Consider the following 15716-nt stretch of genomic DNA (forward strand, 5'->3'; position numbering starts at 1 on the left):
CTCCTCTAGTAGCCAGTCACTCCAGCCTACTCACCATTTGGAGAACAAGTGCTGTGGAAGCAAGACAGACAATAGGATTAAGCCACTAAGAAAAAGGACAGGTGACAATATGGGGGAAGCAAAAGACAGTCAGCTACGGCTAACCCAAATGTCAAAGATGGGGCAGAAACTCTGCTAGAAGAGATAGAAAAGAAGCGCAGACATTGAGTCAGAAGGAGAGAGAAGGCATTAGCTTGTGGCATAAGCACATCCTGTGATGTTTTTCTCCATGCATTTCTGTTGATGGGAGAAAATAGCAACCCATCTTGCACACACAAACCTGATCTCATTGTGCCTACTAAGACCTACCATGTACTTGGGCTTCCCTATTTCTAACTATGAGTAGGACTCATTTCAAACTACTATTCTGTTGCTGCATCTGGACGTCAAACTAAACCAAAGTTTCGTGCAACATAAATAAGCCTATCTTACCTTGTCAGATGAACCAAGGTTCAAGGTTTAATTCTCCTGGTCAAACTGTACGTTTTAAGCCACAAGACAAACCTGGGTTCAGCTCATGATTAGTTTGGGAAGAGCTAGACCCCATGCCTGGGTTCAGACAATATGCGAAACCAAGTTGTGACTAAGCTCAGCACAACAGGATAGCAACTAGTGAAGAGCAACGTGATAATGATTTCCTATTTGGAAGCCCACACATACCCAAAGTCATAGTTTGGTTTAGTGTGACATGCAAACCAGGTCTGTGTCATAACCCCCATGCCTTGAAGTTGGGTTGCTGAAAATCACCCATGGCTGTTAACCACTGTTTGAAACACTGGATTTGACAATCTGCAGTTAAGTGAAGGCAAAAGCTTCAACACACCTTCTCCCAGCTGCAGGGTGGTGGGGAGAAGATTGCACAAGTCCAGGAAGGGACTAGGTACTGTCCTGATAAACTATGGTTTAATATGATAGTCAAATATATTCTCTCCTTGAGAAAAGCTGTGGCCTAAACTGTATAGGTTTTACCTGTGAGGAGCTTGTAATGTCTCAATGATGGAATGAACAATAAAACCATCTAAGTTGCTTAAAAATGTGCATTGTGGCTTTAAAACACTACCAGAAATAATGACACAGACTGTTTTAATACTCAGCCATTTTGATAAAATGTTCCCAATTCAGTCTACAGGATGGGAGGCTAAACTGGTTGCAATTAATTCAGTTTTTCAGTGCAATAACTGGATTCCCTCCTGGATAGACTGGCTTACCACAGATATGAAAACTCTAGTAACATTCAGATTAGACTTCTGTAATGTATTATACATGGGGCTGCCTTTGAAGACTACCCATAAACTGTAGTTTGCTCAGATTCTTGAGACCTAACTAAGCTCTGGCATTGGGAGCCTAATTTACCAATCCTAGTACTTTTACAAAAGCAGGGCTCAACACAGGAAAGTTAAAATGTTTAGCAGCAGAATGCTGAATACATTTTACACAAGGAAAAATAGGAGAGCAGACTAATAAGAATGAATTTGCACTACAGTGGTACCTCTGATTATGTACTTAATTCGTTCCAGATGTCCGTTATTAACTTGAAACTGTTCTTAACCTGAAGCACCACTTTAGCTAATGGGGCCTCCTGCTGCTGCTGCGCCGCTGCCACATGATTTCTGTTCTCATCCTGAAGCAAAGTTCTTAACCAGAAGTAATATTTCTGGGTTAGCAGAGTCTGTAACCTGAAGCGTATGTAACCTGAAGCATATGTAACCCAAGGTACCACTGTATAGCAGTATCTTACTAGCTCACATCTCACAGGCTCTGCACTCCTACCACAATTCCTAGTTGCAGGGCCTCAAACACTAATTGTTCACTAATATCAACAGCATTTTAACTGCTGCTCATCATATCACTCATCATCTTAACGCTATATCATGAATTCCATCTGGGTAAGAACACCCCAGGTGAAATTACTCTTCCATGCCCAAGGATTGGGGAGGACACAATGTATTGTTTAATCTCTTGGAAGCTTGCCATATGCTTTAAAAACTATATTGTCCATCTTCACAGCAGCCAAATTGACGATTACCATAATTCTTGTTTTAGAGATGGGCAACAGAGAGTGAGATTCTGAGTGCCTGAAGTCAATCAATGATCTGGGATTTGACCAGATATTTTGGGGCTGCTGGCAACACTGTTACAATGTCAGAATCACAGTATCGTAGAATTGGAAGGGACCCAGAGGATCATCTAGTCCAACCCCCCTGCAGTGCAGGAATCTCAAAGTATCCATGACAGATTGCCATTCAATCTCTGCCTTAAAATCTTTTTTTTTACAAGTTTTTTCATTTTACAAGAAAAACCTGTTAGATATTATTAAACCCTCTAAATAGGAATGCTAGATTGTAAAAGGAGACACATGATTGGCCAATAATGGCACGCTTTCTGTATATGTGTGTGTGTCTCCACACACAGTTTGTTGACTATTTAGTAACCCAAATATACATACACACACACACACAACCCAATTACTAACACGTTAGTCTGCTCTAATGTCAACAGCATGCTGAGCATTTTCTAAGTCCAAGCTTAATTTATCAAGATAAACAAACATTAATGCCCAGCATCTTTTAAAGTTTTGAAAAGTAAATTTAATATTGCAGTTCAATAACTTGTTTTACCAAGTTAGTTGCTTGAGCTGCATGCTAGTTTTTCAGATGTCTGATGGGTGGGGCTTTGAAACAAAAACAATCTACAGCACTACAAAAAAGCTTTTATCAAGTCAGTTTTAAAATGGGACTCTAGACTTAGTGTGACATCATGCTGAAGATCAGGATTTTTAAAGAGGTACCTGTCTGAGGGAAAAAAGGAAGTGCAGTCTTGTAGAAGAAATGCTTAACAAACAAAAAAGCTGTGCACATTGTTATGCGTGCGGTCAAACTGATACCATGAGTTTCGCCTATGGAACTCTTTTTCATCAAGTCACTGTTCTCTCTGACAAAAACCCTTTTTGTAAGTGCTGACTTCTATCCAAAGTATTTAAACATCAACAACTATTTCAGTTACGTTAACAAGTTTGTCTTCCCAATATAAACATGTGCAATGTTCTTCCTTCAGTAAAACACCCATTCATGTGATTTTCGAAGTACTGTATTCCGATCGATCTGTGAGTTCCATTCGGAGGTCAAGCTTACCTTACAGAGAGTTCTAGTTATTAACTATTATACCAAGAACTAACTTAGTTGGTCTTTAAGGTGCTACTGGAAGGAATTTTTTTATTTTGACTATGGCAGACCAACACGGCTACCTATCTGTAACTATTAGCTGTCCACCTACACCTATTTTCATAGTGGCACTGAAGTTTTGCTATAAATGACATTGCTACAATATCATAGCCACCATTAGTACAGTTCCAGTGTCCTATATGTAACGTGTTTGAACTCTACTTGCTTAATACCGCTTTATAGTCTGGCAACTATCCCAGTGTATGCAAGGTTCATTATTCAATATTTTACAGCCTGTTAACTGCAAAGGTGGAAAAAAAGAACCTTAGTACAAATAACTGTCAGCTGATTTCTTTGGAAAAGGTTCAGTGGCAGAGCACATGCTTTGCATGCAAACTGACTCAAGTTCAACTCCCAGCATCTCCAGGTAGGGCTGGGAGAAACTCCTGTCTGAAGCCCCAGAGGGCCGTTGCCAGTCAGCTGAGGCAGTACTGAGCTAAATGGACCAATGGCCTGACTTGGTATAAAACCATCTTCCTATGCGGCTGGTGTCAAACCCCCTGAGATGGAGGGCGGGGGCTGAGAAACCGCTACACCACTGCTCTCTATTGCAATGTGCATTTTACAGCATCTGTTTTTTTTTATGCATGCAATAGAGCCGGCACCCCGGGTAAACACGAAGCAAAACAACAACATCACTGGAGCGGCTTTTGTGTGGAGCGCTAGGAGCGCCTCAACTCCCTTACCCAGCAGCTGGAATTATGACATTAGGAAGGTTACTGTTTCCCCCCCATTTCAAAACCTCACGGCCAACAGATTTCACAGACGCGGCGCAGGGAGGGAGGCAGAAGAGGAGGGGGCGCTCCTGCAGCCAACGCCCGACCCCTCAAGACGCCCCTCGGTCCTCACTGAGCCCCCACTTCGACGCCCTTCCCTCCTCTGCTCCCTCAGCCCCTGTTCCACCACCGGCTCGCACGCCCCCTCACTCACCCCGGGTGAGCCCACCCTGTCTCTCCCCTCCAACAGCTTTCCCTCCGCCCTCCCCCCACCCAATTCCTCACCCCCCCACCCGAGGTGCTTCACACTGCCGCCCCCGCCGCGCTTTCCAGAGTTTGCTGGGTCACGGAGCCCCCACCTCCGGTTCCGACCACTCGGCAGGGGGGCTCCGGCCCCCCCTCGCGTCCCCCTCGCACTCACCGCGATGACGACGGTGTCTTCGCCCTGGAACTTGGCGATGTACTTGTCGCCGCGAGTCACCTCAGAGTCGTTGAGAGGCCTGAAGCGGCACATCACTTTGATGTTACACTCCGCCGGGTCCGCCATCTTAGGCCAAAGCCGTCTCCTCCTCCTCCTCCTCCTCCTCTCGGGCGTTCAACGCCTTACCAAGCGGCTTCCCCTGCCTCCGGCAGTGGTGCGGGGAGACTCTCGGGTCGCAGCCGTGAGGGGACCCGCCGCGGCCGAGAAGAATGGGGAAGGGCTGCTCCGCCCAGGGCCGCCGCCGCTGCCGCCGCCTCCTGCACTCACTTCCTTTCCAATATGGCAGCCATGGCGGCGCCTGCAGCCGGCGAATCCGGGCCCTCCCCTTCTCCGGGCAGAGGCGGGACGGGCGGGCAGGGCAAGGGAGAGGGGGTGACGTCACCCACTGCAGAGAACGCCGCCGGCTCACTCCGCCGCGCGACGCCCCGCCTCGGACTTGCTGCGCACGCGTGGAAACGGCCCTTCTTTCCCCCCCCCCAACCCCGCCCTTTCGATAAAAGAAGCTGCTGTGCTTGTATATATAGAACAGACTTTCGAGCCGAAACGAGCTTCCGTCGCCTTCCGACGAAGAGGCCGAGCGCGCAGGCGCACGTGGTGGAGGCCGGTGGGCGGCAGCGGGATTGCGCCTGCGCGTGAGCCTCGAGGAGGGAAAGGTGGAACGAGGCGCTGAGTAGAGTTCGCGGGAGGTGCAAAGCAAACAGACAAAATTGAATCCTGCGCTGGCCGTGCACCTGTTTGTTATTCTTTCTCGGATTTCTTCCTGCCTGACCGCTTTTGCATTGTGTGTTATTAGATTATAAAACAATGCTCTGAATTATAAACTGATATGTCCTTTAAAATGTGTTTGTGGGAGAAGATGTTATGGGTTTGTTATCATGTATTTTTTGCATTTTTATGCTGAGATCTAGCCCTGAGATGAAGGACGGTATACAAATTTAATAAGCAAATAAATAAAAATAGTATTCTGGATTATAAACCTGTTAGAGGAAATTGTTATATTTATACAGCAAATAGATAGATAGATAGATAGATAGATTCTTTATTGTCATTACACAAGTGCAACATTGCACAAAGTGCAACGAAATTGGATGCCATCCCTTAAAACAACAAAAGCAAGACAACAACAACAACCAAACAAACCACATTCCAGCCACACCCACACCACACCCATCAAACTCCCAGGTCACACTAACGAGTTACAGCATTCAAAAGGGCCACAGCTCTTGGATAGAAACTGTTTTTCAGTCTATTTGTCTTTGACTTGATGTTTCTATATCTTCTGCCAGAAGGCAGTAGTGCAAACAGACAGTGTCCCGGGTGAGATGAATCCTGCAGGATGTTATTTGCTTTCCTAAGACAACGGGAACCGTACAGTTCTTCCAAAGATGGGAGAGGATGACCAATAATCCTTTGGGCTGTGGTTATGACCTTCTGGAGCACCTTCCTCTCCCTAGCTGTACAACTGGAGAACCAAGCACAAATACAGTATGTAAGAATGCTCTCTATGGAGCCTCAGTAGAAGGACACCAGCAGTCTCTCACTCAGATTGTTCTTCTTTAAAAGTCTGAGGAAATAAATTCTCTGCTGGGCCTTCTTCACCAGAGCAGTGGTATGTGCGCTCCAAGTCATGCCCTGATCGATAGCTACTCCCAAAAACCTGAATTCCGCCACCCTCTCCACCCGTTCCCCGTTGATATACAAGGGCTGAATGTCCGCCTTTTTTTCCCTGTAATCCACCACCAATTCCTTGGTCTTAGCCGTATTAAGAGCCAGATTGTTCTCTCCACACCAAACACAGAGCCGCTCCACCTCGTCCCGATAGACGGACTCATCCCCTCCTGAAATGAGCCCTACCACCGTAGTGTCATCAGCAAACTTGATGATTTTGTTGCTGGAATAGATGGCTGTACAGTCATACGTATAGATAGTGTAGAGCAGGGGACTCAACACACAACCCTGTGGTGAGCCGGTGTTAAGGCTAAGGGCTGTGGACATGTGTGACCCTACTCTAACCCTCTGGGAACGTTCTGACAAAAAATCCAAAACCCAGAGACAGGTGGAGTTGGAGAGTCAAATCGCCTCTAGCTTGGACACCAGTCTATGGGGGAGGATAGTGTTAAAAGCAGAGCTAAAATCCACAAACAGCAGCCTCACATAACTCCCCGGCTGCTCCAGATGGGACAGAGCAGCATGGAGAGTGGTATTGATGGCGTCTTCTGTGGATCTATTTGCTCTGTATGCAAACTGGTAGTTGTCAAAAGTTGATGGAAGACAGGAGATAATGTGACGGCGCACCAGTTTCTCAAAACACTTCATGATGATTGGAGTCAGTGCAACTGGTCTATAGTCATTCAAACTACTGATTGTGGATTTTTTAGGCAGAGGGACAATAGTTGACGACTTCAGGCTGGGTGGGACAATAGACTGGTGTAAGGACTTATTGAAGATCTTAGTAAAGACCCTCGCCAGCTGATCCGCACAGCCCTTCAACACCTTTCCAGTGATGCCATCAGGTCCAGCCGCCTTCCTCGGATTCGCCATCCTCAAAACCTGTCTCACCTCATGTTCCTCTACCGTGAATGAGGGGCCCCTATGGGCTGGTGGCTGTAATACCGGCGTCTCAGGTGGCTCCTTCTCGAAGCGAGCAAAGAAGAGGTTAAGCTCCTCTGCCAGCAAGGGGTCACCATCGACAGCACCAAGGTTAGGTTTGTAGTTGGTAATATGCTGAATCCCCTGCCACATCTGTCTTGTGTTGTTGCTCCTTAAATTATCCTCAATCCTCAGCCTATAGTCCAATTTTGCCCGTCGAATACCCCTCCTCAAGTTTGCTCTTGCTACACTGTAAAGCTGCACCTCGCACGACCTGAAGGCCCTGTTCCTTTCCCGCAACAGGCACTGGACCTCTCTATTCATCCAGGGTTTCTGATTGGGGTAAAACCGGATGGATTTATTTGCTGTGACAGTGTCTGTGCAGTGATTGATATAGCACAGAACTGCCGCCGTGTGCTCCTCCAGGTCTGAACTATCGAAAATATCCCAATTGGTTCTCTCAAAACAGTCCTGCAGCTGGTGAATAGCACCTTCAGGCCAGATTTTAACAGATTTTAATATTGTGGGAGCCCGTTTCCTGAGTGGGATATATGCTGGTACCAGGAACAGAGACATATGGTCGGACTGGCCCAAGTGTGGCAGCTGTAAAGCCCTATAGCCGTGATTTACATTCGAATAAATAGAATAGAAGATGATACACCACTTAAAGATGAATGTCACACTGAAGCGTTCTTTCTTATTTAAATTATTGTATTGGCATCAACTTCCGGAGAGTTCGTGGTGGTCTCTCACCACCATTTATTTTGTTATTATAAATTGGATATAATAAGTTGTTTTATATTGTACTGTGCTTGGATTTGGAGATTGTATTTCATGTATATTGTGAGTTGTGTTCTGGAGCATACTTCTCAGAATGTGAATTTTAAATCATGTAAAAAAGTACACTTCCTTCAACACTCCATTTGACCACTATTCCCATAGTCATGTAAGATATATTTTTGGTGAGATAATTGTTTCTGTTGCATCAAAATTAACTGCCCCACTACTGAAATGTATCCCCTTCCTACCTTCAAGAAAAAATAAATTTTACTTGAAATAAGTCCTGTTTAACACACCAGCTTTGTTTCATTCCACTCCCCTTGTATTGTGCTTGAAAGAACTGTTTCTCCCCTCCCACCATGCGTTCAAGCATCGATAATCACCTGTGTATGACCAACATTTGAATTCTTTGGCCTGTTTTCATTGTATAATTTTAGCTTGAGGGTGTGTCTGAAAGACAGCTAAAAGCTTTGGGCGGGGGGGGGGGGGGGATGGAACCAGCTAGTGAAGATCCCTGAAAGTCTACCCCACCTATCACTGAAATGATTTCCAATGTGGTTTACCAACAGAGTTGGACATTAAAAAAAAAACCTATTAAGTGCTTTTTGTTCCTCTTGCCCTTCCCTGTACTTCTGGAGTCTGAGGGCAATTGGTTGGTCGGAGAGCCAAGTGTTGTTTCCAGCAGAGAGTGGGGAAGCAAAGTTCTCAGCAGCTATTCCTTCTCTGGCCAAGCTGTTCTTCCATTTATCATGATGCCCTTTCTTGAAAGGGCTGTAGCTCAGTTCCATATCACATGCTTTGCATGCAAATGGTCCCAGGTCCAATGTCCATCATCTCCAAGTAAGGCTGTTGGAGAGCTGCTGCCAGTCAGTGTAGACCATATTGAGCTATTGAGCTAATGATATGACAGTACAAAGTAGCTTTGTATGTTCCTATGAAAGGCAAAAGGTGCATCTTCCCAGTGGACCTTGGATGGAGACAGAGTTTGCTTCTCTTCTGGTCCTCAAACCAAGGGCAACTGGCAGTGCTTTCTGACATGGAAGGCACAAGCAAGCTCCCTGCAGCTGCTACTTCTCTGATGGCTGGAACCCGGTTGATATTCCTCTTGCTGGTGCCATGGGGTTTTTCCTGGGATGCAATTCGACCTCCCAGTGGCAACTTATTCAGAAAGTGTTGAAAACCAGCTTCATCAACAGCTTTATCCTAAATAAAGCCCCAGATACACAAACCAAGAAATGGGCATTTACCTCTTAGTTCATTTAAGGCCACTCCAAGCTGGCACTCTACTGGAGCATCTTTTAAATGGACTTGAAATCAATCAGGTATAAAAGAGGCTTTGCCTTAGCAGAACAGAGCTACTCTGAGTGACGCAAGGGGAAAAAAAGCACAGACATTTTCGCAAAGCAGTTGCATTATTTATTAATGTTATATAGAAAGAAGGCGCTGTGATTGTAGGTAGAGCTGCATTCATCATAATTGTGTGAATTAATGAAATTTTGCTCTACTACACACTACATTCCTCAAATGTCCCCAGCAGCTCATCTGAAGTATTTATAAGGGTACTGCTCTTACTATTTTAAAATAGATATGATTTATTACAATAACAATAATAATAAAATTATTGGAACTGAGATTAATAGCTCATGCTTATAAATTTTATGGTTTAGAAACTCTTGACAAATATGCTAAACGTATTCATTGTAACTGTATAGTGAAATCAATTAGGAGTTAGGGTTTATTTAAGATCACAGCTATGTATATTATAAAAACATTTGGCTTTACTAAACAACATGCTTCTGGAGTCAGTCAGATTTTTATTGTTTGTATAGTAGCCAATAGCCATTATAGTATGAATCACTGGGGGAGGGAGACAGACAACCGAAGAGTAAGTTAAACCATATCACATAGAAGTGCAAATTATCAACGCTTGAAAATGTAATGTTCCCTAAACCATTTAGGCTTTGCAAAATCCCCATGGCAATCAACATTGTCTTGGGTTAAAAAGTAGCCCATAAACTTCCTCACTGCTTGCGCATATAAAGGTATTGTATAGGTAACAATCTTATCTATATTTGCAACCATCTTAAGTGTGAAATCATCTGACTGACCTTTGAGAAAATACTGAAATTAAGAAAGGACTCTTCATAGCTGAATTGTATGAATGAGATTACAGGATACAGCACCCATGTATTCTGTCTGATCTGATATTACATTTATTATCTGCCCTTTTAAGTACATTAACATACTGTACATTTTGAAAATTATGAGTAAATAGGAATGCACTTTTATAGTGACTAGCAGCACAGTCCTATGCATGTAACTGAAAAGTAAGTTCCATGCAGCTCAAAATTCAGATTACTCCATGGTAAATGTGTTTAGCATTAAACCTTTAATTATAGGATTTGATACTTTTTTAAAAAAGCATCTGTCAAAAGACATGATAGAAAGAATAATGGTATTTATCAGTTTATGTTTATTAGTGCTTTAGGCATTGCTTGTTAAATAAAGGACCTTTTATATAAAATCTCTAAAACCTCAATAGGTTTATGATTCTTAGTTAAGAAATATATCCCTTCAAGAATACTGTTGGTCTTCAATGCAGACTTGAAGACAGGAGAACCAAGGTGACATTCTTAGAATGTTGAGAATACTAAGAATTCTCAGATAGGTGAAATATGTTGTTTAAGTGCAAGGGAGGCTTTAAAAGAAATTAAAAGCATAGGCAAATTATTCTTTAGCTTATAGCTGTGGAATGTTCAGGGTGTTCAGTTTGTTTATCCAGAAGTTCTTTTGAGTCTCTTCTTGCAGTGATAGTCAATTACCTTGTCAGGTATGTTGCCTGTTCTACTCTGCACCCTGCTACTCTGGGACTATATCCTGTATGCCTGGTATGGTGGCTGCTGGCTCCTCAGTTTCTGATCTCTTAAGGTCTGCCAAGAGGGATGAAGAGGGTGGAGCAAAGGCAGGCGCTGCGTTGAAGTCTCAGATTGCTTGGGAAGGACCTGGAGCAGGTGGAGGAGGAGACTGAGGGAACTGTGGGAAGGCAGGGACCTTCAATCCCCACAACTGCCTCAAAGGGGCAAAATCTACCAGGACAAGTTGCTGTGCTCACTAGGGCTGGCCTCCAGTCAACCGTGTTTCCTTGAATAAAGAGTTAACTTCACTGATGCCATGTGATTTTTTGCCGACCTGTTTCTGACTCCTGCTCCACCATGCTGAAGTTAATCTGAGTGCTATGTCAAATTGGCTAGAATACAACAGGGGTTCAGGACCATGCCTTCTTGTTATGTCTTCTAGCAAAACAAAACCCACCCTCTGGCCTGTGTCCACCTGACATCATTTTATTGCATGCCAGATTCAAATAAGAATGGGCGTGAGTTGACTTCAACACACAGAGGCCTGTTTCTTGTTATGACCTAAATTTGATGACTAGCAATTGTGCCGACTGGTGACCAAGACCTTAGTGGATAGTCTCTAAACTGAACTTGAAGTTTTTATTTATTTTTCTTAACATATGAAATAATTATTTTAAAGTAGTTCAGTGTTGCAAGACAAGTTTTCAGGCTTCCCAATGAAAATCATGTTGTAACAAGTCCCTCTGTCTTAGACTAGTGTTTCATCTTAATCAGTACAAAAGCAGCTCTGCTTCTCAGCCACAGACATGCTGTAGGCAACAATTATTCACTAGGCTAAGGATGTCAACACAGCTTTTAAAAGACCACTGTTCTTTGATGGAGTCTGACGTCAGACTCTCAGGAAGAACATAGTGGTGCTGTCAGGGCAGGAATTTAGGGCAGACGTCCAGGGCCCCACTCTGCAGAATCAGCGGAAAGGGCCCCAAATGTAGCATGACTGACTTGCCATATATTGATGTAAGTGAAAAGTAATATGCATTACCTTCCAAAGAGTCCACCCACCCAAAACTATTTAAAGCCCAGAGTGCATTACTACACCACTGGAGTGCATCATTCTAAAGAGGTGCCCATGCCGTTATGTTTAAATGCCAAAAAATAATCACCAAAAGCTGCACCGTGGCTGCACATGCGCAGATGAGGGTTTCATTGAATAGGGGGAGTTCAGGGGGAGTTGCAGGCATGGAGAATCAAATCAGGTGATACACATTAGATCAGGGGTCAGCAAGATTTATCTTGCCTGGGCTGGATCAGTCACGCGCGCGCCTGCGATTTTTGGCATCTGCATCTGCGCAGACGCAGTTTTCGGTGCCACGGAAGCAAGTCTGCGCAACATGCAGCACTGGTTTAGCGCAGTGCACGGGTGGGCGGCTTGGTTCGGGGGCCGGTCAGATGACCTCCGCATGCCACTTCCGACCCATGGGCCTTAGGTTGCTGACCCCTGCATTAGATGAAGACATTCCCGCCTCCTCTCTGGCGTGTACATAGAAATAACCTCTGCATTTCAAGCAACAAATATATACATAGTCTAAGTCCTATGTTCAACAGAGCTTGATCCAAATAGATGTGCATAGGACTGCGGCCTCAGACTCTTACAGTTTCTTTCCAGTTAATGCAATAAACTTTAGAAAAAAATCTGTAATTTCTGCTGCTATTATGTATTATAGAAACAGTCACTTTAGCACAGGGGTTGTGCCAACTCCGAAGCTTACTACATCTACATAATGATGTAATTATCCTGTCAAAATTGGTTTGGCATCAGCTAGCTTGATTTTATCTTTTTAGAAAAACCCCAATTTGACTAAATTGTCAGTGCAGGTGCACATGCAGAGTCAAACAGAATTTGTTTTCATCAAATTTAAAATTTAAAACCAGGATGCTAGTTTAATCACTTGGCAGTGGATGTGGAAATTCAGCATCCTTAAAGCAACCGGTGCTCTTCTCATTAAAGGCAACTGAAAATATGCAGTATGGGTCTTAACAGCATTTCAGGCATGTTGAATTTACTTATAATCTATGAAGCATAATGCAAAGATATATAAATGAAATGTGGCTGTACTCATGTATTTGGTTAGCCACCATACATTTTGCGTGATTCCACTATTTCTATACAGCATCGAAGGTGAAATTGGACTATTGGTTGTGCCTTTTTATAGAATGTGCAGTGCACTTTGAGGGGGAAAGTTGACAAATCAAAGTTTAATTTGGGGATTTTATAGCCTAAAAGGAACATGACTTCATAAGGGGAGATTATTATTCTGAATAATGTTGTTACAATTTTTGGGTCTTCTTGAAAAGAAGTCTCAGAGGAGAACACAGACCAGTAAAATGCCAAAAATGAAATCAATATTGTCTAATTAAGGTTACTAGAGTTCAAAAAATAAATTCCAGAAGTAAGGGTCTTTAAATAAGAAACACCCACCTTTGAAAGTCTAAACCTTTGAAATGATCTGGAAATTAAATTAATTAGCACATAAACCTTGAATGGAGATCTAGAGTGTTTGTGCCTTGCACTGGGCATTCAGGGTAGATTAGGAATTCTGCTTATTTAACTCCCCCCTGCTCCAAACTCATGGTCCAGCAGTCTCCCTACCTGAGCTGACAAACGTGATCTTGGATGTGGTGTTGAGGACCCCCAAGTTGTTGCTCCTGGAGTTCTTCAACATTCATAACAAGTCTGGGTTGGCTCTGGACTTAATGGCCACCACGACAATGGGACTGCTTCAACATGTGGACAACCCAACACATGGGGCAGGACGCCCTCTGAGGGTGTGGGATTTTAACATCAAACGCTTCTCACCTCCTACTGAGATTTCGACCTTCAGTAGCATCTCCCCTCCACAGAGGCAGGGAACATCCCCCTTGGAGGTTGATAGATCCAATTGGTTTACAGATGGCTGAGGGAACGATTTTCTGGCTAATATGACTGGCGCTTTTGATGCAGCCCTGTTGAATGATCTGTGGAACACATAGTAAAGGAGAAGAACTTCACTGTTTTCATCACATCCTCACTATGCCTTCCAGTGGAGCTTCTCCAGATAGTGTGGAGCCATTTACCGTCTGGCGTAAAGGAAATTACAGTTGGTGCATAATTTAGCAGCCAGATTACTAACTGGGATTGGAAGGTCTCTCTCACACACCCATTTTAAACTACACAGAATGAACAATGTGCCCTGTTTTCCTTTCTCAGCATAGTTTTATGCAGCAGTGTGTACATAACCCAGCAAAAAACAAAAGACAAAAGAGCACACAATATGGATTTGTTTGCTTTCTGGGCCAGCCTGTTTGTTTCCTTCTTGAATTACATTTGTGAGAAGCAGGTTTTATTAAATGGATTAAGAAAAGGGACACTCTTCTCATATCTCCCTCTCTAAAGATGGCCTTTCTTCAGTCTCCAGGGATTCATCAGTAGTTAATTGGTGGAGCATGGAGTATGGGAAGAGAGAGTGAGTAGGGCAGAGAGACAAGGCAAATCTATGGCCAGAGTTATGAGTTGGGGGGTGGGCAGGCTGTATGGCTTCTAATTCCTGGATTCGATTCCTGGAATAGCCAGGTTAGCTTCCTGTTGAGGTGATGGACCTCTAAGTAGGGGTCATTAAGGTAACAAAAGAAGTGGCTCTGTGCCACATAATCTAAAAAGGGTGGGGGCTCTCCCTCAGCTGGTTGGTAGTTAGAAAGGCAAAGACCAGATTGAGAGTGGATTTATGTGAGCTATACACTAGAAGCAAGGCTGAAGACTGATCAACTGGGAGAAAAAGCCATGCCTGATTTCTGTTGGAATCCAAGGCTGTGGTTATAGGAGAAGCAAGACCCTTGGCGTGTTAATGTTGTGAACCCTTCCATCATAGGCTCAGGTTGTATATAAAATCTGTTAATAAAATCTGCTTTCCCTGAGTATGTTCCTGGAACCCCTGGAATCTCACAATGCTTGGAGATTAGGGTGGTGTGAACTTGTTTATTCAAGACAAGACTGTAGCCGGATTCAGTTACAGATAGGTAGCCGTGTTGGTCTGCCATAGTCAAAATAAAAAAATTCCTTCCAGTAGCACCTTAAAGACCAACTAAGTTAGTTCTTGGTATGAGCTTTCATGTGCATGCACACTTCTTCAGATACACTGAAACAGAAGTTGCCAGATCCTTCTATATAGTGAGAAGGTAGCCAGATTGTAACCAATGGACTAGAAGCCACCTGCATGCTATGAGGGGTTTACAAAGCTGCTCTCCGGGAATCTGATCCAGGATGAGCAGTTTTGCATCCTGTTGCAGGAATCTATTTGCTTCCTCTATGCTCTGTTTGTATGTTTGCAATTACATCAGGTATCTTTTCATACAAAGGAAATTAAACTTCGTTGTTCTGCTCTTGGATTTTCCTCCACTGGTAAAGTGGAGAGGGCTGTATAATAGTTTGGAATAGTAACCCCCACACCCAACTTGAATAACATATTGAGGGGGGTCCAGGTAAGCCCCGCCCCACATAATCGAACACAAGAAGCGGCACACACACATACACAACATTTGAATGGCAATGCCCATCAGCTCGGGGGAGGGGCCCAGCCTCCTCAAATCTTTTATGGGGGAGGGGGCGTCGAAGGGACCTCAACCCCTAGGAGTTGGCTCCTATGCCCACACAAAATGCTCCAACTATTTCTGCAAGGGAGGAATAATACTTAATCAGAAAATCTGTGTCTCATTGGTCCCTTTCTGAAGTAAAGACAAGCAGACTTCTTCAACAAGGAGCAAGCATGTTTTGCTATTGCTCTTACCTTAATTATGCAACAGCTTGAGCTGAATAATAAATCAGGAACAAAACAAAACCTTCGAGTACGGATTACATCATTATGACTCCCATGAGATATAAGCCTTTATAAGGTGTATGAAGAATCTCTTGAAAACTGGACCTCTCCAAAGTGCCACCAGTGCTGTTGCCATGTTGTTAGACCACAGATAATGTAAGCATTCAAAAAGGAATGGTGTGACC

At 43.8% G+C, this 15716-nt stretch overlaps 1 protein-coding gene across 1 annotated transcript in view; it reads right to left on the reverse strand.

The window, feature by feature from the left end:
• The window catches only part of KIF5B (kinesin family member 5B), a 42470-nt gene extending 37871 nt beyond the window's left edge, over positions 1-4599 (reverse strand). Inside the window, exon 1 of the mRNA XM_082193752.1 lies at positions 4398-4599. Within this exon, the coding sequence (XP_082049878.1) occupies positions 4398-4523 (126 nt within the window). The 5' untranslated portion in view covers positions 4524-4599. The remainder of the gene's footprint in view (positions 1-4397) is intronic.
• Between the last annotated feature and the right edge of the window lie 11117 nt (positions 4600-15716).

Source organism: Podarcis vaucheri, assembly GCF_965113315.1.
Source record: "Podarcis vaucheri genome assembly, chromosome: 12".
Lineage (NCBI taxonomy): Eukaryota > Metazoa > Chordata > Lepidosauria > Squamata > Lacertidae > Podarcis > Podarcis vaucheri.